The sequence below is a fragment of the Kryptolebias marmoratus genome, linkage group LG20 (genome assembly GCF_001649575.2).
Source record: "Kryptolebias marmoratus isolate JLee-2015 linkage group LG20, ASM164957v2, whole genome shotgun sequence".
Taxonomy (NCBI): Eukaryota; Metazoa; Chordata; class Actinopteri; order Cyprinodontiformes; family Rivulidae; genus Kryptolebias; species Kryptolebias marmoratus.
The window spans coordinates 18831083-18854555 of NC_051449.1; the positions used below are offsets into that span (position 1 = coordinate 18831083).

Sequence of the window (23473 nt, forward strand, 5' to 3'; positions counted from 1 at the left end):
GAGCGAGCGGAGAGAGAGCCGAGCGCGCACGGAGAGAGCCGAGCGCGAGCAGTTTGTCAGAGTTGAGCGGTCTGTACTCTCAAATCAGTGTCACTGCGCGCTCAACCTGGTGGCACGCGCGCTCAACTTGGTGTCACAAAAGTAACGCCATACTGCAAGAGGATTTCCTGAATCTTAAAACAGAAGTTCCTACACTGGGGGCAGGCTTCTTCTAGATCTGACCTGCAGACAGGGATCAGTTCGTCACACAGAGATCATATGAGAGGAAGAGCTCAAGAAAAATGCAACTTTTAAGATGTTTGGTTTGTGAGGATTAAAGGACGAGAAGATCAGCACACAAGTAAATGAGATACCTAAAGTGATCTTGTTTATTTAAGACTGATATTAATAAGACTAATATATGCTGAATTGATCAAAACTGTCTTTTTCTAAAGAACCTGGTTCTGAAAGACGTTTTCTTTCGCCCCGGTCAGGCTCAGAAATGAGAAGCTAATATCTCTGGGATTCAGCTTCCCGGGGAAACATCTTTATTACTCAGAAAATTTAAAGCTCAAAGAAGAAGAGTGAAGAATTTGGGCCAGCTAAGACACAGATTAAGAATAAAAGACTGAACATGTTTGTTTGAAAGACTTGCCAAGTGAAAGTTAAATTAAGCGGATTTAAATCATGTTAATAATAAATCTTTACACACCAAGCGTTAGTTGTGGAGTTCCTCAAGGTTCAGTGCTTTGACCAATACTTTTTACCTTTTAAATGCTTCCCTTAGGTTAGAGTTTTAAATGTTTTATTGTTATGCTGATGATACTCCGTTCATTCATCCATGAAGCCTGATTCATCCAATCAGTTACATTACAGGCTTGTCTTAGAGACACAAAAACCTGGATGACTCTTAATTGTCTGCTTTTAAGCTCTGACAAGACAAAAGTTGTGGTTTTTGGACTTAGCATCTTAGATTTTTTTTCCAACCTTTAATATGTTCTAATGTAAAGAACTTTGGTGTTTTTTTTCTCAGTATAAATCGTTTAATCCACACATTAAAGATGTTACCAGGACGGCTTTATTCCACCTGTGCGATACCATTAAAACTAGGAACATCTTGGCCCAAAACAATGCAGAAAATTTTGACTTTTTGTTGTGAACTGGCACTAAATCTAATTGAATTGAACAGAATTACTGTGGCAGAGGCTATGGAGAGCTGAGCATCAACAAAAAGCTTAAAAATATGCAGTATGTGTTGCTAATTTTAGAGACCAAATATGACTTTTGCAAACCCAGTAGTTTTACAATGAAATTATGAAGATGCCAACTTGGGATTTTTCTTAAAAGAAAAACATCACTGTTTTTGACAGAGCGTGGAAAAACTGATAAACTGGAACTGATAAAAGCTTGGCAAAAAGAGCTAATTTAAAGAAGAAAATTTTTTTTTTAAATAACGAAATAAAGTTTAATACAGTTTATTCAAAATAGAGCCAACTGAAGTTGCTCAACATAAAAATATCGAGGGCAAGTCACTTATTTTATGTGTGTGTTTTATTCTAATTTGTCACAGTATTAGCTACATTTTTGGTCTGCCTGACCTCATATTTTCCACTTTTTTATCGTTAATAACATCTTAAAGACAGGAATTTAAACGTTTCGGTTAGGCGTTACTTCCTGCCACGTAACGGCGCATGCGCACCGCAAAACCAGTCATTTGGCGACGTGTACCCGGTCAGTGTGTGAAAGTATTCAGGTGTCTCACCTCTGCCGGGGGAATAATTCGCCTGAAAAGACCCTGAAAACTCCCGGAACAGCCGAACCATGGGAGGTGCGCAGAGCGTGGAGATACCGGGGGGAGGCTCAGAGGGCTACCACGTCCTCCGGGTGAGTGGGAAGCATCTGTAGCCCCGCTGTTAGCTTAGCATCCGGAGGGACGCGGACGCTCCCCGGGATCAGTGTTGACGAGAGGCCGGGGTCGACTTCTGCGGCCTCGGTGTGGTTAAACACAACACCGTGTGCTTTAGAGTGCGGTCTGTGCCGCATATAGTTTCATAAGTTGTTTTTTTTTTTTAAGTGAATGTCTGCTTGTAAGCCATTGGAGTACCCTCCCCAGAAGCTAAAGCATCAGTAGTTTGGGACTGGAGCCTGCTGAATGACAGCTGCCGGGCTCAGCTAAGTTTTATTAACATTTTCAGCTGAACTTATTGCTGCTTCTAGAGTCTCTTGCTAAATGAAACATTAGAGGTTTGTCTTACTGGACCACATAGTTGCTAATCTTTAACAATCAGCCAGTTCGAGTTGTCCTGAATGCTGCAGCTGTTTGATACAATGCATTTATGCGAGTGTTAAAGTGTCTGTAACTCTGATTAAAATCCCACCTCACAGATTTGTATATCTTACATTGTGATTAATTTCTCTGGTTGTCAGCGTGTTTTATTGACAAAATTCAAAACGGGTTTCTCAGTTTGTCCCTCTTCTTTTGGTGCAGGTCCAGGAGAACTCACCTGGACACCGGGCAGGACTGGAGCCGTTCTTTGACTTCATCGTCTCCATCAATCACACCAGGCTGGTAAGAACCTCGAACACATTGGCGCCGTGCGGACCAGATCTTGAGCCGTGTCCAACCCCCTCTGCTTCTTCTTCCTCTTCGTTCCTCCTTTTTTGTCTGCAGAACAAGGACAACGACACCTTGAAGGACTTGCTCAAAGCCAGCGTGGAGAAGCCCGTCAAGATGCTGGTTTACTCGTCAAAGACCCTGGAGCTGCGTGAGACCACGGTGACTCCCAGCAACTTGTGGGGGGGCCAGGGCTTGCTCGGGGTCTCCATTCGCTTCTGCAGCTTTGAAGGAGCCAATGAAAATGTTTGGCACGTGCTGGTAGGTAGCCACAGGGGGGGCCTGGTGTGTATTTTATTGTTTCTGTTCACGATGCGACGCAAACGTTTGTCTTCCCTTTGGAACAGGAAGTGGAGCCGAACTCCCCTGCAGCCCTCGCCGGCCTGCGGCCACACACGGACTACATCATCGGCGCTGACACTGTCATGAACGAGGTTGGTTCTTGCTCTGTTTCTGTACGCAGCTGTTTTAGCCGCTCGCGTGTCGTGCTCTAACGTGTCCGTGACTCTTCAGTCGGAGGACCTGTTCTCTCTGATAGAGAGCCACGAGGGAAAGGGCCTGAAGCTCTACGTGTACAACACAGACACGGATAACTGCAGAGAGGTGGTCATCACGCCCAACAGTGCCTGGGGAGGCGACGGCAGGTAACGCACGTACTCCAGCGTCGGTGATTCAACGCAAACGCGCTTTGTTGCTAAGGTCTCCAGTAAGCTTGATGTTATTTTTCCGCCCCTTTTTCCCCCAGCCTTGGATGCGGGATCGGCTATGGATACCTCCACAGAATTCCCACCCGGCCTTTCGAGGAGGGGAAGAAGATCAGCTTCCCCGCGAATTCTTCCAGCGAGCCCGTCAGTCCAATCAAGGACGGATTCACTGAGGTTTCGGACAGACCCGCAGCGTGCACCCACGTTACTGAATCCACCCTAAAAGAACTCCTCCAGGCTGCTCAGACATGGAGGGAATTTCTAAAACTCACCATTTTTAGCTGCGGTTGTGTGAATCTTTTTTTTTTTTTTTCTCATGCTTTTCTCACTTCAGGTCCAGCTTTCAGCCGTGGCCCCTCCTCCTCCTGCCCCCGCTGTCTCCTCTGGCCTCGAAGAGTCCCTGTCCGGCCTGTCAATCAGCTCGGCCCCGCCCCCCCTGCCCAGCGAGCTGCAGACAGGTGACGCTTTCCTTACTTGAGTAGCCGAACATGTAAACCTGTGATTCGTGGTCGCAGGAGCTCCCATCTGTGCTCAGGGGCATTTCGTTTTCTAACATCTAACGCCCTCCTTCCCTCTCCTGCAGGCCTGCCCACGGTCCCTCTCCTCCCCACCTCCACCGGCCCACCCTTCACCTCCATCACTCCACTGAATCCTGCCGCCGCCGTCGCCTTCAACCCGGCCTCAACACTACCAGGTGGGCGATTCATTACAAAACAAACACACACACACACACCTTCTCAGCCAGCTCCATGTAACACCGCTCAGCTTTAAGAGATGTCCCAGAGTGTGTACACACTCACCTCTCGTCCTGTTGGATTACAGCTAAAGTTACAGCCAACCGTTTGTTTTCTTGTCCTTTTTGTTTGCTCACATTAAAAAGTTCTCCTGCATGTTTTACGTTTGCTCAGTTTTCACGTCTAAACTTACATCCTCTCAGGCCAAATGCTGACTTTACCTTTTGTATTTATTGTTACGATTTAACCATAAAACGTAACAATAGCTTGTAGCTCTGTGCAATATAAGACATTCCTCTGAAAGAATAAGGTAAAGCTGCATCCTTTTTATTGAAGTATTATAAGAAAATAATACTAGTCTGTGCAGTGAAAAAATAAGGCAAGAATAGACTATTAAACTACAGTAGTTTTACAATATATTTAATGTACTAATAAAAAAGTATCATATCGCTTACCGTCCTGCAGGACAAAGTTTTAAACTCAGCTCTTTCACGATCTGTTAGTGCTCAGAGTCTGTGATTGGGAGCACTCTCAGCTACTGACAGCAGATTTAGCCTGTTTACGTTGGCTGAGGTCAGTTAGCTTTGGTGTTTGTCTTGAATGGAGTCGGCTCAGAGATGTTCATCCAGTGATGAGAGTTTCAGTGAAACTCCATCCAGTGGCTCCTCTGGATATTTCGTTAACAAACACAGGCAGTTACACGGATAGTTATAAGATTCAGTGGGACTTTTAAGTTCATTTTATTTTCTAAAACGAAGGACTGATTCTGGTTTCATATGAAACACGTGATGTACTTTTTTTTTTTTACAAAAAACAAGGTTTTCTTATGTATAAATGACTTATAGGCACATCTTTGAAGACTTTCCTGAAACATTACATGTTCTGTTGAACTGAAACTGTTTGGGTTGTGTTGGAAGTTTGCCAATTTTAAAGACATTTTTTAACATTTTCCTATTAAATTAATAAATTGTATTAATTTAGGTTATAATTAGGCTGGTTTTTAAGTAGAATAAAATGTGGTTACATAATAAATATGGAATTTTAAAGGATAAAAACGGTGAAAAAATGTAATTTGAGGAAAATGGTTCCAGACAGGACAAGAACAGCATGTCATTTCTAGTTTGTAATGGTAATGGTGTGGGTGGGTGTGTGTGTGTGTGTTGTAACCGTGTAGGACTGATGCCCCTCTCAGGTGGATTGCCTCCTCTCCCTAACCTCCCCAACCTGAACCTGCCTCTCCCGGACCTCAGCTCCGTCTCGGTTCCAGCCCCGGCAGCAGGAACGACAGGTGAGGAAACCCTCAGGATGTTCACGTCCTGCTGGCTCCCCTCTCCCCCCCCACTGCTTGTTTTTGGAGGTTAAACTGGGGTCTAAAAACACGTCTGCTTTCTTTTTGTTGTTTTTTTAAATGATTCAGAGATGAGATTTGTGAATAAATCTTGAGTAACTGAGAAACCGTTTTTCTCTGCAGTCTCGCCGCTGGCCTCGCTGCCCGCCCTGCCCGCCCTGCCCGCCCTGAACATCCCGGGCCTCGCCCCGTTCCCCCCTCTGACCACCATGCTGCCCTCCCAGCTGCCTCCGCTGCTCTCTCACGGCGTGGCCCCCCTCGCGCCCGGCTCCGGCCTGCCCCCGGCCCTAGCCCCGCTCACAGTCACGGCGGCGACCAACCCAGCCGCGGACGCTGTACCCCCCACAGACGCAGACTCCAGGAAGGCCACAGAATCGCCCGCTCCCACGGAAACATTAATGTCGTCGTAACCAGGAGGAAGACACCCCCTCACCCCCCCATCCCACCTACAGTCAAACCATAACCAACCCCGGTTTCTCTCTTTTCTCCCGTCTTTCAATGTTTTTTTTTTCTCTATTTATTTGGCCAGGAGAGAGCAGGCGGACAGATGCACCGATTCAGACGCTCTGACAGGTCATCGGGGGGGGGGACACATGAAAAGAGGACGACGGTTCTGGATCGGTCTGTCTGCTGTGTCCGTGTTAGCAGAAGCACTTGGTAGCGCCGCAGCTCGTCGAAGCTACTGTAGGACAGAAGACGAGGTCTAGTCTTCGGTCTGTTTGTTTCACAGCGAGGCAGAGCTTTCTTAAGAATTTCCCCTTTCCAACCGGGCCCTTCTCTTTTTTTTTTTTTTTTTTATACACATATAACCGTTGTATGATAATGGAGCTAGATGATGAACAGATTTTTCCTGAATAAGTGGGCTTATGAAAGAATCTGCACTGCTGTAGTAAAAAAAAAAAAATATATGTAACTGTAAACATGTAAATTTTGTCCTATTGTCCAGCTCCAAAGTGTAACCTTTTTATTAGTCATTACCCCTCCGATCAGTAGACTGATTAAATGAATGCATAATTCCCTTTTATTTTTTGTTTTTGTTCCAGTTTCAGTGAATGACTGCGTTGTTTTGCACCACTTTCTCCATGTATGTGCACACATCCTCCTGTTGCTGCAGTCAGTAACAGGCTGGAGGCCACGCCCGACGTGGAGCTCCTCAGCGGACGCCGGGCTCGCACCCATTATTTAACGGGAGTCCCCTCCCCTCCTCCGCCTCGGAAAGGTCAAAGCTGATTGGTTGGCTGTGTTGCAGTAAAGCCACGAGGTGTCTCTGTAAGAAAACAAAGCTGGCCGCACAGCGCGAGCAATAAAAGCCAAATGACTTTTACGCGCCGTGTCAAGTTGTTGCTTCTCATTTATGGCCTCTGTTGATTTGAAGACCCCGTTTTTAGAAAAAAACGAATTGGACGAGCTGTCCAACTGGACTTGAAAGGATAAAGAAAAGTCCTGTTCGGTCTCCGTCTTCTTTTGGTCCCTCATGGGGTCGCCACAGGACCGTCTGCCTCCATCTACCAACCTTCTCTGTGGTCATCCTTGTTTCCTCCTCCCATGCAGCTCCATAACCAACACCCTTTGTCCAATATGTCCACTAACTGTCCTCTCCACGTGTCCAAACCATCTCAGCCTCTGGCTCTGTCCTCAAACAGCCCCGCCTGAGCCGTCCCTCTGATATGTGTTTCTAATCCTCTCCATTTAGAAAACCTGAACGTCTTCACAGGGTTTCTGCAGGCCTTTTAAAAAGACTTTCCTTAAAAAGCTTTCAATATGTCCGGATTTGACGGACATTCGGCTGTCTATGCGAAAGGATCCGTTTGTTCTCTGCTCCTCGGTATGGTTTGTTGTATTCTTTTTAAATATTTTTTCGTAATTCCTGTAGGTCTTAAACTTGAATCATCGCGGTCTTTAAATTGGCTGAACAAGTCCTTGCTCCAGTTATTCCTCCTCCAGCTGCTCCTGTGTTTCTGTTAGCGTCTCCGTCTTCAAACCAGACATCATGGCAGGTCCCACTACCGTCTCGCAGCGTCCTTCTCACTCTCTGTGCGCCGCTTGTCGCTTCGTCCCCCAGTGCCTCTCCTCCTCATGGCTTCACCGATCCACCTGCCTCCGTCTCATTCACGTGTGAACACACACCTCCACCTGCTCCCTACTCTCACTGCAGATCAGTGTCCCCTGCGAACATCATAGCCCTCATGGGGGCTTCAGCCTGGCCTTATAGCTCGACCTGCTATACATCTTCAGATCGGATGGGGAAGCCCTAATAAAAAAAAAAATCAAAACACTTTTGTTTTTTTAGAAGCAGCTAATTAACTGGGAGCAAGCCTCCAGCAGGTCTTCTGTAGATTCACGGCTTCACAATTTCACCGCTGTCTTACCTTCAGCGTCTGGCTCGGCTGTAGCTCAGGTCGGTCCCGACCGTACCGCCATGTCCCCACCGGCGTCTTCAGATTCAAAGTAGAAAATATGGGTTTAAACAAGAAAAGCCTCCAGTCTGTCAGCGCTGTGCTGTATGAATTCAAACTGAGAACATTTTTTTCTTTTAATTGTTGACCACGGATGATGGTGAGCTGTGTTTACCAACAGCTCAGAGGTTTGATTTTATTCTTTCACCTGAAAATAAAACTGATCGAACTGCTGCTTCTCTTACTTTCATGACTCAGAAATGTACTTAAACACAAAAAACCCCCCCTCTTTAGCAGGACGTTGAGCCGACAGTAAAGTGAGATCTTGTTGTTATGCCGAGGATACAACTCTCACCTGGAGCCGAGTTTCCACACACACAGGCCAGCTTCATCTTGTTACAGCAACGCTGCCTAACCCTCCTCAGGAATACGAGGCACCGCAGCGGGTGAAACTCGTAACGTTAGCGTCACTGGAGAGTTCGAACATGAGGTAGGAGGGGCTCTGTAGAGACGGGAGGCCGACGTTCTTTAATGGCCATGGAGCCAGGCCGTGGGAACTGGGGGTGCTACAGCACCACTAGTGGACGACAAGAAATAATGTGCCAATAATAAAGAATTGAAACAATAAATGAAGGAATAAATAAGTTTTAAACACATATCTACTACTTTTATGTAATGTGCGTTGTTAACCAAATTATATGTTTGTAGCAATTAATAATAGGGGGAATCTGGAAGATTTGTTTTCTTCTCAAACATACACAAGGAAAGAAATGGCAAAACTCAACACCCGTTCCCTTAGCACCATGCTGCCACCACCATGCTCCACTGAGGCATTATCAGCTCCATGAGAGGGGTTGAATACATATACATGCACCACGTTTTTCACCCATTCACCTTCATTAATCTGCAGTATTTTGTGTAGGTCTATTATTTCCTGTTCAAAAAAAGATGCATTTAAATTCCAGCTTTTGAGACAAAATAATGACTCTTAAAAGGGGTCAATACTTTTGCTACTCTGTGCATAATTGGCCTGCCGTCGTCATCGACCTCCTAGGTGTTTTCTGCCCCCCTCCAAGCATGGAGTCTCACAGCGTCGTTCAGGTAAGTGTTTTATTTACACAACCACATGTTGATATATCAATTTAATTTCCAGATGAAGTTAATGATGCGGTAGCTGAGCCGAACCGGAGCGTGCTCTCTTCCTCTGGCGTGAACACAACACAGCATACTGGGTGTTCGCTCTACATGATGTTTGTCGGACTTTTACACTTAGGTAAATGGAACAAAACAAACCCAAAAAAACCTAAAATTAAAAGAAAAAAAAACGAACCAAAAATGAATCCAAGCAGGCGTTTGGTGTCAGCTGCAGAGGAGCGTCCCTTCGAACGGCGACGGGCTCTGGAAATGTCCTTTAAAAACGCAGTTCAAGTATGCACAGATGCCAGGTGGGAATCATTCACATGGTAACTAAAAGCAACATTTATAGCAGCAAACTGAGAACAGCTCTTCGGAGGAAACGAACTGAGAAACTAAGAAGCGAGGAGGAGCTTCGTTATAATATATCATGTTAGTGAGCGCCGTCTCCCGAACGTGAAATGTACAGTTATTTGCCTCCCTCCCGCTGGCTCCGGGGGGGGGGGGGGTTCAGGTGCAGTCTTTAGACACATGGAGACATCCACATCGACACGGTGTTGCAACATTACTTCCCTCGGACGTTCTCTTACCTGAACAAACAAGCATTAAGACTGATAACCAAAACGAACCAAAAGAAAAAAAAAAAAAAATAGAATCCACTTTCCGCTGGGTGGAGATGAGTTTGATTTGTAAAGAACTAGGCCTCGCTGTGGTGCTTCAAACCAAATCTGAGCGGGACCTGGAGCCGAAGTGCAAATCTAACCAAGTCCTGCCACGGTGGCGTGATCTTTGCCAGACTAAAATTTGATGAAACTGAACTGCAAGTAGTTAATATCTGAACCACTGCCGACTACAGAAGGTTTATGTTGACCCACATCCTGCCGTGAGTAGGCGGGGGGAGAATGTGGAGCTACGAGGTTTCTAGGAGGTCCTAGAAATCCTAACGTGTTAATTCAGTCTCGCTTCTCTTTTGTTTCTTGCTTTGAAACACCTCTCTTCGTTCTCCTTCGCGTCAGTCTTTAATTTCCTTCTCTCTCACACACAGTCGAGTTCAAGCGCGACAGTCTTTCTCCTCTTCTTGTTCGGAGTTTCCACTTTGTTTTTTTGTTTTTTTTCAGTTCTGTCAGATGAACAGGAACAGCTCGGGGAGAAAAAAAAAAAAAAGAAAAGAAAAATAAAAGAAATCCACGTCTAAAATTCTCCGACTGCGACCGTCACGCCTCGACATCGACCTGAAGGTGAGATGAGTCAGTAGGCGGGGAGAGATGAGGCGGAGGGCTGCAGGGAGCCGGACGAGTTGGAGCGTCTCATGTGAGGGAGAAGGTAGGAGTCCGAGCACAGCTGGTGGACGTCGAAGCGGTCCTCCTTGCGATAGGCCAGGCAGCGGCGGATGAACGCCTGCAGAACAGGACATGTTGTATGAGAGCCCAACACAGGAGAGACGTTTCAACTCTGAAACATGGGTGTGGTGCTACACAGAGTCAAAAATCTACCACATTTAGCTGTCTACCTTTTGAGGAAGGAAAAAAAAAAAGGATGCTACAAGACAACAAAAAATGCCAACTTCACGTCATTTTGTTAAGTTTTTCATATCGAGGATAAAGTCTGAACGTGACCTTTACAAACCCTGATGAAGGTCAATGAATATCGGCATGGTCTGAATGATTGTTTTTGTGAGGCAGGATGGCTGAATGTTTGAAACACAGAGCGGTTCATTTTGACCGAGCATCTAAGTGGCACCGAACATTTTCTAACTTCAACCATGATCACATGTCAAAAACATGCTGATGCACCAACCTGGACGGTCAAACATGATGGCCTATGATGTTCAACCATGTTGGACAAGACCAAAGAAAGATAACTATAACTATAACAAGCTAAACTAATGTTTGGAACTGAGCACAAGGAAAAGAGGTGGGAGAATTTTATGGTGAGACCAGAGAAATATTGTTCCCTTTGGTCCCAATAACCAGAGATTTGTTTAGACTAGTAAAGGTGAGGATTTAACACGATTAACAATTCCAAGTGTGAGGCACGGTGGTGGTAGCTTCATGCTGTGGTTATTGCCAGGGGAACTGGTGGATTGTACAAGAGATGGAACAACCTCAGACTTCTTCCGAAACAAAAAAACACCAATCAAAACCATTACAAATTAAAGGCCTAGCATTCCTTAGAGAAATCGCCCACCACCTGTCACCAAATGATCGTCTTATGTTGAGAAATAAAGCTGGAGCCATATTGGTCACGACCTCAAGCTCAAAGTATGTGCTGTGAATGACTCTCAGCTCCTACCACATCAAACTTGAGCTCAACAGTTTGAAAACATGCTGAATTATAATGATTTATGCGGCCATCTTAAACTGGACTGAGTGGTCACGTTCTGAGAGCGGTGTCACCTTGGCCTCTGTGCTGGCCTGGGGTTTAGCCGGGAACTGGACCTCTGTGGCTTTGAGGATGGTGTTTTCCTGAAGGATGTCCTGCTGCGACTGATTGTGGCCAAATGGCTGTGAAAACACCAGAGAGCATCATCTTTAATCAACACCTGCTTTAAACACAACCGCCCCTCCCTCCCCCTCCAGAGTGCGTGCGGCGCTGATGGCGTACCTTGCGTCCGTACAGACACTGGAAGAAGATCACTCCCACAGACCAGACGTCCACCTTGTTAGAGATTTTAGGCGGTTCCTTCCCCACGACAAAACACTCCGGCGGGAGGTACCTGAGCAGACACACACACAGAATCACATTTGTTACACGAGCAACTAAAGTGTTCATATTTATGAATAATGTTCCAAATATAGAATAAATTTAACTGGTTTTCTTCAGTCCAGGTCATGTAATGCTAACAAACTGAGTAAAAGATGATTTCTGAGTCTCACCAGTAGGTGCCTGCCCCCTGTGACGTCAGGTCCATCCCATCCACGCCGTAGTTGTCATCATCCATTATCTTGGACAGACCGAAGTCTGTGATTTTGATTTCGCCACATGCCGTACCGTCGACCAATAAGATGTTGCCTGTGCAGAACATGGGACAGTAAGACTCGGCGTTTGACAGGGAGACCAACCCAAGGCGGCGCCGGCTTCCTGATGGTCGCGAACCTGGTTTGAGGTCGTAGTGGATGATGGGGGGCTTGATTTCGTTGAGGTAACGCAGGGCGCTGACGATCTGCATGACGATGGAGCGGGCCTCCTTCTCGGACATCAGCTTGTTTTGCTTCAGGTAGAAGTCCAGGTCGTTTCCTTCACAGAACTCGAGGACTGTGCAGAATCTGATAAAGAGAGACGCGTTTTCAGACAGGGGGAGACGTGCCATGAAAAAAAGAGTATTTGCAAAGCATTCTTGTAACATCAACATAAGTGTTGAAGTATATTATGACAAACAGGCTAAATAGACCATTTGGCATCTTTACAAATGTCTGATTTTAACATCTTTAGTCCAAGTATTCCTTGGTAGGTAGCAAGTATCCGTGTTGAGGCCAACCTTTAATTTATGATGATATTCTTATTAGTAGCTAGTGGAAGCAGCCATGCTGAATGTTCCTACATCCAGGTAAGGGGAGGGTGAGGTGGGGGGGGGATCCCATGGGTACATGACCTCTGTAGGTACTTAACTTCCCCTCCCCACATATGTAGGTCAGAAGTCAGGACTTTCTGCTCCTCCTCTGTAATATCAGCTGCTCAGCTTGACCTTCACTCGTGAACACAGGAATATAGTTTACCAACACGTTTTCAGACCGGGTAAAGTAAAATTAGCTGCCAGCTCCTGTTTTGGCTCTGAGCGAGCAACAAAAGACAAGTTAATCTCCCAAAAACAACTTCCAATATCAGGACATGCCGAGACTCAACCAGCCGCACTTCTGCTCGACGGTTTTTATTATCCACTCCGTGCGGAGCCGTTTAAACCGACGTCCTCGGAGTTTCACATCAGCCATCTTAGGATGTGTGAGCAGAGCAGGGCTGCAGCTAGCAGAGGTCAGAGGTCACTCACGTGTCAGTATCCAGGGAGAAATAGTCGTACAGTTTGACTATTCTGGGATGGTCCAGCTGCTTGTGTATCCGGTATTCCCTGCACGCATGCCTGGAAAGGAAGAGGAGTCAGAGTGTGCGCCGACAGGGGCAGCGTTTGTCTTTCTGACAGGCTCAGACCTGACATTTACATGCGTCTGTGGTGACCTGATCACAAGTAAAAAGCTGGAAATGCGCCAGTTTGTAACCGTATTTTTGATAATTACTTCAAATCTTTTGCTCCTGCCCTACAGCTTCATTATATCCAATTTAAAAAAAAAAGAAAGTCCAAAAGAAAAGTTCAGCACAACCTTAACATCCGCTGGGAAAAGGGCCAAATATTGTGCGTCTCTCGGTGTGCAGGTGAGACCTACTTGTGGTAGTTTTCCTTCTTCTCCTCTCTCCAGTTCTTGTTGAGCTGGTGGATTTTAACAGCTGCGTAGCGCTGCTCGAACAGGTCAAAAGCCTGAAACAGAAAGCAGACACCTCGTCTTCAAAACGCTCTTCTCTACAGACAGGAAGTGAAGAAGAAGAAAGGGTCCAGCAGACGATACCTTGTAGACTTCACTGAAGCCGCCTCTGCCCAGCAGGTGCAGCAGCAGGTACCTCTCATTCAGAGTCGGGTGGTCTTTGAAACTGCAAGGAGAACAAACCGCCGGTCAAACGAACTACATTTAATTTTTAAGGACAGTTGTTTACTTTGTCTCCGTTTTCTCAGCTGAACGATATCAGCGGTGCTACGTGTCACTCTATGTCTGACGACTCCAGCTGATCTGCTCAGTCAGACAGATGTTCTGCCTCTGTGTAATCTGACACATCCTGTCCTGCCTCGTAGTTGTCATTAGGTGAAAAGGATGGCAAACCGCAGACAGGGATGGATGCAACACAGATTTTTAATTAAATGACATTAAGTGATAAAAACTGTCCTAAGGTGGCGAGTTGTAAAAACACTCAATGTCGCGTTTGCTCAAACTTCTACCAAAGCTTTACAGTTCTATTCAGCGATTTCCTCCCTGATTCTCAGAACTGGGATCGCTCTGACTGCTGCTTACTGTCGGCACTCCAACCGTCCCCTACATGTCCTTTTTGTGTGACGACAATAAGACATCAGCTTTGGGCCACTTCATCTGAAACTATTACAAAGATTTGCATCAAACTTGCATCTCTGTCACCACGAATGAAAACTGGACTCTCCAGCTACATTCCTCGAGCTCTGAAAGGAGTGTTTTGTTGCATTTCTGGCAGATTTTTTTTTTTTTTTTATTGAATGTTTTCCATTTGAATTATTCAGATTCCCTATTTGATGATGTAACCGCATTTTACACCTAAAACGATGTATTATATGGTAGGTTAATAAACAATTCAATAGTAAAATATCAAACTTTTTATTAATTTTAACAAATTTGAACAAAAGTTGATGCTTTCTAAAGGTGCTTAAAACTGTAAATCATGTTTATAAATAAACATTTTGTGTTTGTTGAAAATAAAGCACCTCGTCTGTTGCATGTGAAATCAAAGACACAGTCCTTTTTGTAAAATAAAAATGTTTGACATACAATAAAAACTTAATATCAGTTTACTTCTTACTGTATTTGTGGACATATTTGTTTCCACCAGAAGTTTTGCTGAACAGCACTACCTCTGCTTCACATAAAGCAGGAGTAGTTTCAGTATTCTTTGTAAAGATTTTCTTATTTTTCACGTACAGCTACAAACTATGAAACTCACGGCTCACTTTAGCTGATATGTTTTCACGCAGACGAGTAAGCTGACAGTCACTGTTAGCTTTTAGTGCTCGGGTCGTCACATTTTCTTGTAGTTTTAGTCAACCGTGCGCTGACAAAACTCCCCTAAAGTTGTTAACAGACACCGTTTAGATAATGTTCTGCTATAATCTGTGTGTTTTGGGTTAAATGCCAGAATTTCTGTCAGCCTCAAGGCTGCGGCTCTGTTTCAACTCTATAACCCGTCCCCTCCATTCATTCCCTCTTTACGTCACATCACACAGACAGGAGCCTGCGGAGGCCAGAATAGTCTCGTTTTTTGTGAACAAGACTACCTCCAACGGTACATATACGCCTGCCGGAAAACTAATGTAATCAAACTCCAAGGCATGAATCCCCTCACACAACAATCCTGAACACATGTGTCGAGAGCTGGAGCACAGACAAGGTTTTCACAAAGGACCTTGACCTTTGACCTCATGACCTTAAAATCAATAGGGATCATCCATGGCACATAAGGTGTCCAGCTGTGCAGTTTGACATCCCAGCAGTGCGACCCATCTTATGAGGGGCGTATAAAAACACAGCCGATCTTTAATAAAATCCAGATTTGTTCGATCACATCCACATAGATTCCGCAACATTCCGTGTTTTACATCACGGCGCCCTACAGAGACGGCCGTATCACAAGGCAGCACTCATCAGCGGGTTCCGTTCGGGGCACTCACGCCGAGCTGTCCTCGTTGTTTATCCTCTTCAGCTCTCTGATGTGAAGGTTCCTCACTCGCTCCAGCCTCTCCAGCTCCGCTTGGATCTCAGCCTCCTCCTGGACACACATGGGATCAAACGAAGACAAGAGTCACTATCAGCTGAGGACTTCCTGTGGGAACTCGGGCGTCGGATGAGACGAGCAGCAGTACGCGTAAGCTCTCTGACAGCAGAACTAGTTAACCTTTAATGTCACATTCAGTTCTTTTTAAAAGGACACTCACCTTCTTCAGGTGTCCAAGGCGAAGCTTGAAGATTTCTTCCTGCTCATGGTACTCAGCGAGTGTCAGGCTGCAAAAAAGAAATATGGAGATCAGAGTCTTCTTAGGGTTTAAAAACTGAAAACACACTTCAGAGAAGATTAATTTTAGATACTAATCAGTCTGCAGTTCTACTGTAACGGTCCTCGGTGGATATAATTAAGTGTGAACGACTTTGACTCTGTAAATAGGTGACAACCAACCATCACATTCTTCACAGTCCAGCATCTTCCAGTTTCAACATGTGGTTATTTTTGTTTACTCACAGCTGAGGCAGGGAGGGCTTGAGGAAGGGGTCGGAGTCGTTGCCGTTGACCACCTTAGTTTTGCGCTGCTTGGGTTCAGATGTGGAGGCCACGGAGAGGGACGGAGACGCCGGGTTGGGGGGTTTCCTTTTGGCAAGCAGCTTCCTCTGTCGCTCGATGTCTTCCCTCTGCTGGTTGATGCTCTCCTGCTGCCTGCAAAGTGGGAAGGAGAAAGATAAGTTCAGACAGAACAAGATTAAATGAGCTCCGAAAACGTCTGAAGTCTCAAAGCATTTCGCTGCAAAACAAGCTGCACAAGCTCACTTGATCAGATTTTGAAATGCATATCCGTCGGTCCACTGCTCCGTGTAGGAGGCGCCGTGTCGGACGGTGGTGAAGTGGCCGAGGCGGAGGCGATCTCGCATGCTCTTCTCGCGACACGACTGCTTCTCCTGGGTGCTCTGCGGAAGAAAGACGGAGCGGGTTCACATCGGAGGAAGCGTCGCTTTTCAGCTGGAAGAAAATCTAAGAGCCCAACGTGATGAGCACCGACCTAAAGAGGAAAATAAATTTTAAAAAAGACCCCTTGGATAAAATCAAGAAAACAAGTTTGTATACAAATAAATCAAATAACTCTGTAATTAGATCTGATTTACAGCAAGCCTCAACACAAACAATAATCCCAGTTTAAAAGAAAGGAGACCTGAGGCAAATAAAAACAAAACAAAAACAACCAGAACAGGATTTTGTTCCCTTAGGAGCTGTACCGCAACAGAGCTCAAAGTCTGAGGACCACTTTTAAAAAAAAAAACAGAGACATGTTTCTATTACGCTGTTCTGTTTTGGGTTTTTTTTGTATCAAGTTGAAATACGTAAGCTGCATGATGGATGCCAAGGAGCTGAAACAGAATATAAGATTTATGTGTCAGGAAATCGACAATTAAAAACATCATCTTGTACTATGAAGCAAGTTCAACAGATCCAGGTTTTCTTTAAGAGATCCGGCTCATCTAATCCTGACAATGAAGAGGCTGGTTAGCTCTGTCACTTAACCCAAAGTTTTTGACTCCTGATCTGTAGGAATTCATGGAAAACGAGTGGAGCTGAAGTGAAACACGGCAATAACTTTTGCTCCAAATGAGGAACACAGATAAGTCGGTGGCCTTCTTTTAAATAAACCAGCCTCTGTAATGTTGCATTAAAAGTGATTTTAATCATTCTTTCAAACATTTTATAACATCTCTGTGGAACTAAACAAACCTACAGACAGGCACTTTGAACATGATGTGATCAGATGCTCTCTTTTGTTTTGTTTTCATTTACGTTTTAAAAAAATATATATTTTCAATAACGTTAATTCCCAGTCTAAAACTTTAAGGTGGTCATCTTCTGTTTCACACAGGTATTCAGTTCTTTGTGAAAGTTCCTGTGAGATATCTACAAAATCAAACACACACACACACCCCCGTGGCTTTTTCTTCATTTTTAAATACACTCGTTGGTTGAGAGCCAGCGCGTTGACATGTAGAATCTCTCATTTGGAAATTTATGCTGGAAACCTTACCTGCTCTTAAGCAAGTAAGGTTTCCAGCATCTGTTGCCATGGTGACAGACCCAGGTATGAAGTGAACCAGCTTTCTGACATGAAGTCACAGGATTACAGCTCCAGAGGAGGATAGAACTGGCAAGTCAGACTGAAGCTGTGCGCTATAAATCATTCAGTGAGGTAAACATGTAAACAAAGTAACGTTAGGAGAAATTTGGGTCGTTGTCAGTTTATATGTATACGCTATAAAGTATATAGTATTTATAATGTGTCACTGTGATAGTTCAAATTATTGTCTTGTGTGTTTTGAACAAAACAAAACAAAAAAAGACTCATATCATTTTGTATGTTTAGGTGATTACTGCACACCATTTGCAGCCTGGGTCACAAAGCGGTGAGCCGGGTGGGCTGATTAACATCAGTCATGTGGTTTAGCAAAAACGAAGTTGTTTCGCTGCCAAGATCCAAATGTGATGAATAAAGCCGATTACTAAAAATGACAAATTCCAGGTGTCGTCTTAATTTCAGGTATTTTTTGTCTCCGTCGCACATTTATGTTGTCAGCTGTTAAATGACATCATAAACTTCGACAGCACTGATAGGTCGTCCTCATCCCGTCGGCTTTCTTTATACATTTAAGAGGAGGCTTCCCCCTTCCTGCTCGTGGTCACTTCGACCCGGATCATCGCCCAGCGGCTGACTTGAAGCCAAATCAACAACAAGTCTGTGGTCAGGATCCAACAGACTTGCTGGCGTTTCAGACCGAGAAGAAAACAGACATCCTTCTGAGTGCCAGACATCTCACACGCCGACCTGATCATCAGCTTGGTGTTCAAAACCCCTCAGGCTTGAAGGTTTACTTTCTCTTTACCGTCACTCCGGCTCAGTCCAACAACACATACCTTCTCCATGAGCAGCTTCTTGCTCATGGTGATGCACTTGTTGAGCCTCTCCTTGTATTTCTCCAGGAGTTTTTGCTGTTCGTCAATCTGTCTCCGTAGGTCACAATTAGCCTGGTGAAAGGAGCACAGCATGAAACCAGGTATTTCCTGACTGAAAAAAAAGAGTGAAGAAAAGACTAAACGAAGACAGAACTCACTCTTAGCAGGTCATCTATTCGGCCCTCTTTCTTTTCCAGGTCCAGACTCTTGTTGCTCTCCAGAGCAGCAAGTTTCAGGCCCGTCAGCTCTGTCTAGGAGAGAGAAAAAAAATAAAACAAACTCACGTACTGACCAATATGCAAAGCACGTCACTCGAATGGTGAAAAATTAGCCCCGTGTGTGTGTGTTTTCTTTGTGTGTTGTTATACCTGGACGCATTTGCTTAAAGAAGCTTTGAGACTGTGCTCCCCAAAGCACAGACTGGTGGGTGAGGAGCTATTCTGACGGATCTACAGACACACACACACAAAAAAAGGTCAAATAAAATTTAACAATGTACAGAGACAAAAATACAACTCAGAGAAATCCTCACAATGGAGCCCGGAGCAGAGTGCGAGCTCTGTGGAGAGCGGCGAGCTGACGGGAGGCCTCGAACCGGACTGGAACCGTTTCCACCCTGGAACTTTGCAAAGAAGCTCAACGTAAGAGTCTGGTTGAAACGATCAGGTTTCGGACAAACCGGAGAAACTGCGTTACTCACATCAAAATAGTCACTGATCTTGGGCCCGCGGGTGGACGTCTTCCCTGCACAAAATATGATTACATGTAAGGGAAAGCCGGCAGGATGCAGCGTTAGCCTGAACTCCACGGTCAACATACCTTGACTGCTCTCAGAATAGGTATCGGCTTTCCTTTTCCTACCCCTGGACGATTCAGAGTGCTTCTTCTCTGGGGTCTGTGAATCGATATGGAATGAAAGAAGGAGGGGAGAGAGACGGAGAGAAAAAAAAAAAGGTGTGCATATATCCCCTGTGTTTTAGCTAACAAAGCAGAAAACCAGCGCTGGGTGTTGAGCAGGAAAAGAGCAGGAGGAAGAAAGAGTACATACAGAGTAGGCAGGGGAGCTCCCTCTTTTCAAATCAGAGTTCTAGGAGGAGAGGAGAGGAGAGGAAAAAGGTGTAGGTGGTGGGACAGACAGAACCAAGAGTGGGTTGTGCATTTCAATACTTTACCGTACACACATGCGTTATAAAACACTCAGCCTAAATGTCTCCCTGTTACGTAACTGAGACTTAAATGAACGCCTCCGCGTGGGTGTTACCTCCGACTCTTTGTCGCTCGATGATCCCAGACTTCCATAGCTGTGGTTTGAGGATTCATTGGCCAGACCCTGCACAGACAGAGACGCTCAGACCCACAAATGGACAAATGCAGCAGGAGAACAGACAGCTCAGGTGTGTTGTGTAACGTCCCCGGCTTTAGGAAATTTACTCGGATGAACCAGCACGGGGCCTCCTGACTACCACGCCTGACAGGAATGCAGATTCATAGTTCTTAGGTGTGTCACTTGGCCTTTGTCCAAACTTCAGAGCCTTTCCAAGAACCAAGCGTCCTTTTTCAAAGAAAACAGGAACTTTTAACCTGCTTTTCCACCATGGGAACCAGGGCTTGCTTTTTATTATGTCACCTTAAGGTTTGTGACGTAGAGACTTTCTTACCGGCACTGCTTCAAGACCAGCAACAAGCAAGCACTCGCTTGTTTCTGGTCTTAATGCTAATCAGGATTTTAACCTCATGGAAACAGACACCATGTAGTCGCTCAGGCTGTGAGAACAACTTCTTTAAAATCCACGAGAAACGTGTGTGTGTGTGTGTCTGTGTTTCCGTGCGCCGCCGTTACCTTGGCACCTCCGCTGGTGCTCCCGGTGCTGCCTCCCGTGTTGCCGCTGACAGCTCCTGTAAACCTGGCCTCCAGCAGCTCCTGTCTCCTGGGGTCGAGGCTGTGCAGCTCCTCCATGGGGCCTGTGGCACGAAGACACGGGCGTCGTTACGCAAGACACTCAAGCCATCACCACTGCTACCACAACAAGAACACCGTAAACGGACCACCTGTTTGTCCACACCAAACTAACCTACATCACGCTTTTTCTTAGGCCGCCGCGGTAGCTCTTAGCATGACACGCAAGTCTCCATTTTGTGACGTGACGCTCAAGTAACCCTCGAGGGACAGGTAGACGGCGACACCGCTGGAGTGACGCTTGAAGTTTCGCCCAAGCTGAGATGATTTTTGCAGCGTACAGCGAAGTCAAAAAGATTCTGGCCTTTTCAGAGACAGCCCCCAACTAATGTAGAGCGACGCATGCGCACTTGGTGGTCCTACTGAAGCAGGGCATTCAGATGAAGAAAAAGCTCGTTTTTTTTGGTTTTGTTTTTTACCTTTCAACGCCATCATCAACATATCCCACGAGCCTGGACCGTTTTAGCCGACATACGTGGAGGATCACACATGTGTGCAGTCTGTGCTCTAACACAAGCAGGGAGAGAGCGAGCGAGAGCCAACGCCGGTCCTCTGCTTCCTGCTGCAAGTGTTTCCTTATTGGACATTTCCTGGCTGTCATCTTTACACAGCTTCTGGCACTGGGGCAGGCCTTAAAAGGCATAATGGAGATTATGAAACCCTGGAGCAGGAACAGTGAGCACCTACAGGGGTTATTGCAGGACAAATTAACAGATTTGATTTTGGAGGAGGAGGAGGGGAATTAATACATCTGCAGCCAGAGCATCACACAGTGATATTTTTAACTCGTGGTGGCAGATTTTGGTTGGAAACAACTTGTCATCAGTGTGGATTTAACTAAAACACTCACTGCAGCCAGCTGTTGACATCTATCAGGCATGTGAACGATGTCATGTCAGCGTGTAGACAGCAAGAAATAAGGAGGAAACGCGTGCAAAGTAAAGTAGTTAAAAAGTAAAAAAAAAAAAAAAAAAAAAAGAGGAAATTAGCAGGGAGAGCACTGCTAGGTGCATTAATGGATGCAGTGTGGGGCCAAGCTGTTTATCTGCGAGGTGACAGGAGGCGAGTTAAGTGCAACAAAAACACCGTCCTGTTTCCAAGAAGAAGCCCTTTGCAACATGGCAGTCGCTCAGGCGAACAACGAGCTAACACCAGCCTTTTGTATCACCGAGAGGCGCCCCGAGCCGAGCTGACAGCTGACGGTCGGCTCCCGATCCGCGGCATCAGAGGCAACTTCACCTCCGTTTTCACTTCGACAGGAAAAACGTCGGCTCGGCAGAAACAGGCTCCGGTTCCTCTCGTTTAAAAACAACAAATAAAATAGAGGGGGGGACAGTTTTCTGTTTTGTTTTTTTAAGCAGAACCGGAGCGCCTCGAGCTGCCGTACCTTCCTTGCTCTTCGCGGCCGCCGCTGCGTGTTGTTGAGAAACCGCCGGGGACGAGGAGAGCTGCGACCAAGATGGCGTCGCCTCCAAACTTCCACCACCACTTCCACTGTTACTTTGGACACTCATGAAGCCACTTTACCGCCGAGAGGAGCCACTGCTGCCGTCTGCGGGAAACCACAACTCGCGCCCANAAAAACTAGCAGGGAGAGCACTGCTAGGTGCATTAATGGATGCAGTGTGGGGCCAAGCTGTTTATCTGCGAGGTGACAGGAGGCGAGTTAAGTGCAACAAAAACACCGTCCTGTTTCCAAGAAGAAGCCCTTTGCAACATGGCAGTCGCTCAGGCGAACAACGAGCTAACACCAGCCTTTTGTATCACCGAGAGGCGCCCCGAGCCGAGCTGACAGCTGACGGTCGGCTCCCGATCCGCGGCATCAGAGGCAACTTCACCTCCGTTTTCACTTCGACAGGAAAAACGTCGGCTCGGCAGAAACAGGCTCCGGTTCCTCTCGTTTAAAAACAACAAATAAAATAGAGGGGGGGACAGTTTTCTGTTTTGTTTTTTTAAGCAGAACCGGAGCGCCTCGAGCTGCCGTACCTTCCTTGCTCTTCGCGGCCGCCGCTGCGTGTTGTTGAGAAACCGCCGGGGACGAGGAGAGCTGCGACCAAGATGGCGTCGCCTCCAAACTTCCACCACCACTTCCACTGTTACTTTGGACACTCATGAAGCCACTTTACCGCCGAGAGGAGCCACTGCTGCCGTCTGCGGGAAACCACAACTCGCGCCCATCGTTCGGCAATCTGCTGTGGCCAAACAGGCTCGGAACCGAGGAGGGTTTTTGTTGTTGTTTGTTTTTATTGTTGTTGTTTTTTTTCCTTTCGGTCCGCCTAGATGTCTCGCATGTTGTCACCCGTGGCGGGTCCTGCTGCGGAGGAGCGGCTTCTTGAAACGGACCCAGCGTAACCTTCGCATGATGACCGCACCGCGCGCCTGTCAGCATCCAGTTCGCGAGCGGAGCTTTGATTCTGGTAGTAGAGGAGGTTGTTATCGCGAGGCTGGCGCGCGCGCGCGTGTAAGCAGCACGAGGGGAGGGCAGGAGCGGGTTCACGCTGAAACAGACACTGATCTGGGATCATTTTCACTCCCCTCCAAACCCGCTGCAGTTCACCGGAAGACACCGCTCTGCCTCGACCTGAGAACAGCCCGCTGGAAACAACGAACACACACGAAAAAAAAAAATGGCTGAAAGTTGTTGTCTGCACGAGGAGAGGGACGGAATGTGTGCACGCTTAGATTTAAATGACACGCTCTAAAACACACAAATATAAATACACACATTTGAAGGAATATTGACAGCTCCACTATCTGCTGTACAGTGTGTTACAGAGTGATACACTGTATCACTGTGTGTTAAGAGTGTCACAATGTGCTACAGTGTGTTAACAGTGTGTCACAGTGTGTCACAGTGTGCTACACTGTATTAACAGTTTGTTACAGTGTATTACAGTGTGTTACAGTGTATTACAGTGTGTCACAGTGTCCTACAGTGTTACACTGTGTTACAGTGTATTACAGTGTTCTACAGTGTCTTACAGTGTGTCACAGTGTGCTACACTGTATTAACAGTGTGTCACAGTGTCCTACAGTGTGTTACAGTGTATTACAGTGTGTCACAGTATGTCACCGTGTGTTACAGTGTGTCACAGTGTCCTACAGTGTCCTACAATGTGTT

General features: G+C 46.1%; 2 protein-coding genes across 7 annotated transcripts; one reads left to right on the forward strand and one right to left on the reverse strand.

Annotated features, from left to right (window-relative positions):
• The first annotated feature begins 1669 nt into the window (after positions 1-1669).
• Positions 1670-6703, forward strand: LOC108238344 (Golgi reassembly-stacking protein 2-like). 2 transcript variants are annotated; one of them, XM_017420356.3, is made up of 10 exons: positions 1670-1863; positions 2468-2548; positions 2651-2854; positions 2941-3027; positions 3107-3237; positions 3339-3471; positions 3632-3755; positions 3881-3991; positions 5206-5319; positions 5503-6703. In XM_017420356.3, the coding sequence occupies exons 1-10, from the start codon at positions 1801-1803 to the stop codon at positions 5787-5789; spliced, it is 1335 nt and encodes a 444-aa protein (XP_017275845.1). In that variant the 5' UTR covers positions 1670-1800; the 3' UTR covers positions 5790-6703. The 2 variants fall into 2 exon arrangements, with proteins under 2 accessions (XP_017275845.1, XP_017275846.1); XM_017420357.3 differs by having other exon boundaries at positions 5224-5319.
• A 2165-nt stretch (positions 6704-8868) lies between these two features.
• Positions 8869-22790, reverse strand: LOC108238296 (serine/threonine-protein kinase tousled-like 1-B). Of its 5 annotated transcripts, none has more exons than XM_017420269.3 (23): positions 22515-22789; positions 21740-21915; positions 20236-20357; positions 19657-19725; positions 19444-19482; positions 19215-19290; positions 19096-19139; positions 18928-19011; positions 18764-18844; positions 18554-18646; positions 18357-18467; positions 16233-16369; positions 15930-16121; positions 15628-15694; positions 15364-15461; positions 13466-13547; positions 13286-13377; positions 12895-12984; positions 12006-12175; positions 11786-11921; positions 11514-11625; positions 11306-11413; positions 8869-10307 (listed from the first exon to the last, which is right to left on the reverse strand). In XM_017420269.3, the coding sequence occupies exons 2-23, from the start codon at positions 21864-21866 to the stop codon at positions 10158-10160; spliced, it is 2280 nt and encodes a 759-aa protein (XP_017275758.1). In that variant the 5' UTR covers positions 21867-21915; positions 22515-22789; the 3' UTR covers positions 8869-10157. The 5 variants fall into 5 exon arrangements, with proteins under 5 accessions (XP_017275758.1, XP_017275756.1, XP_017275757.1 ...); XM_017420267.3 differs by having other exon boundaries at positions 18928-19017; XM_017420268.3 differs by lacking the exon at positions 21740-21915 and having other exon boundaries at positions 18928-19017; positions 22339-22790.
• Between the last annotated feature and the right edge of the window lie 683 nt (positions 22791-23473).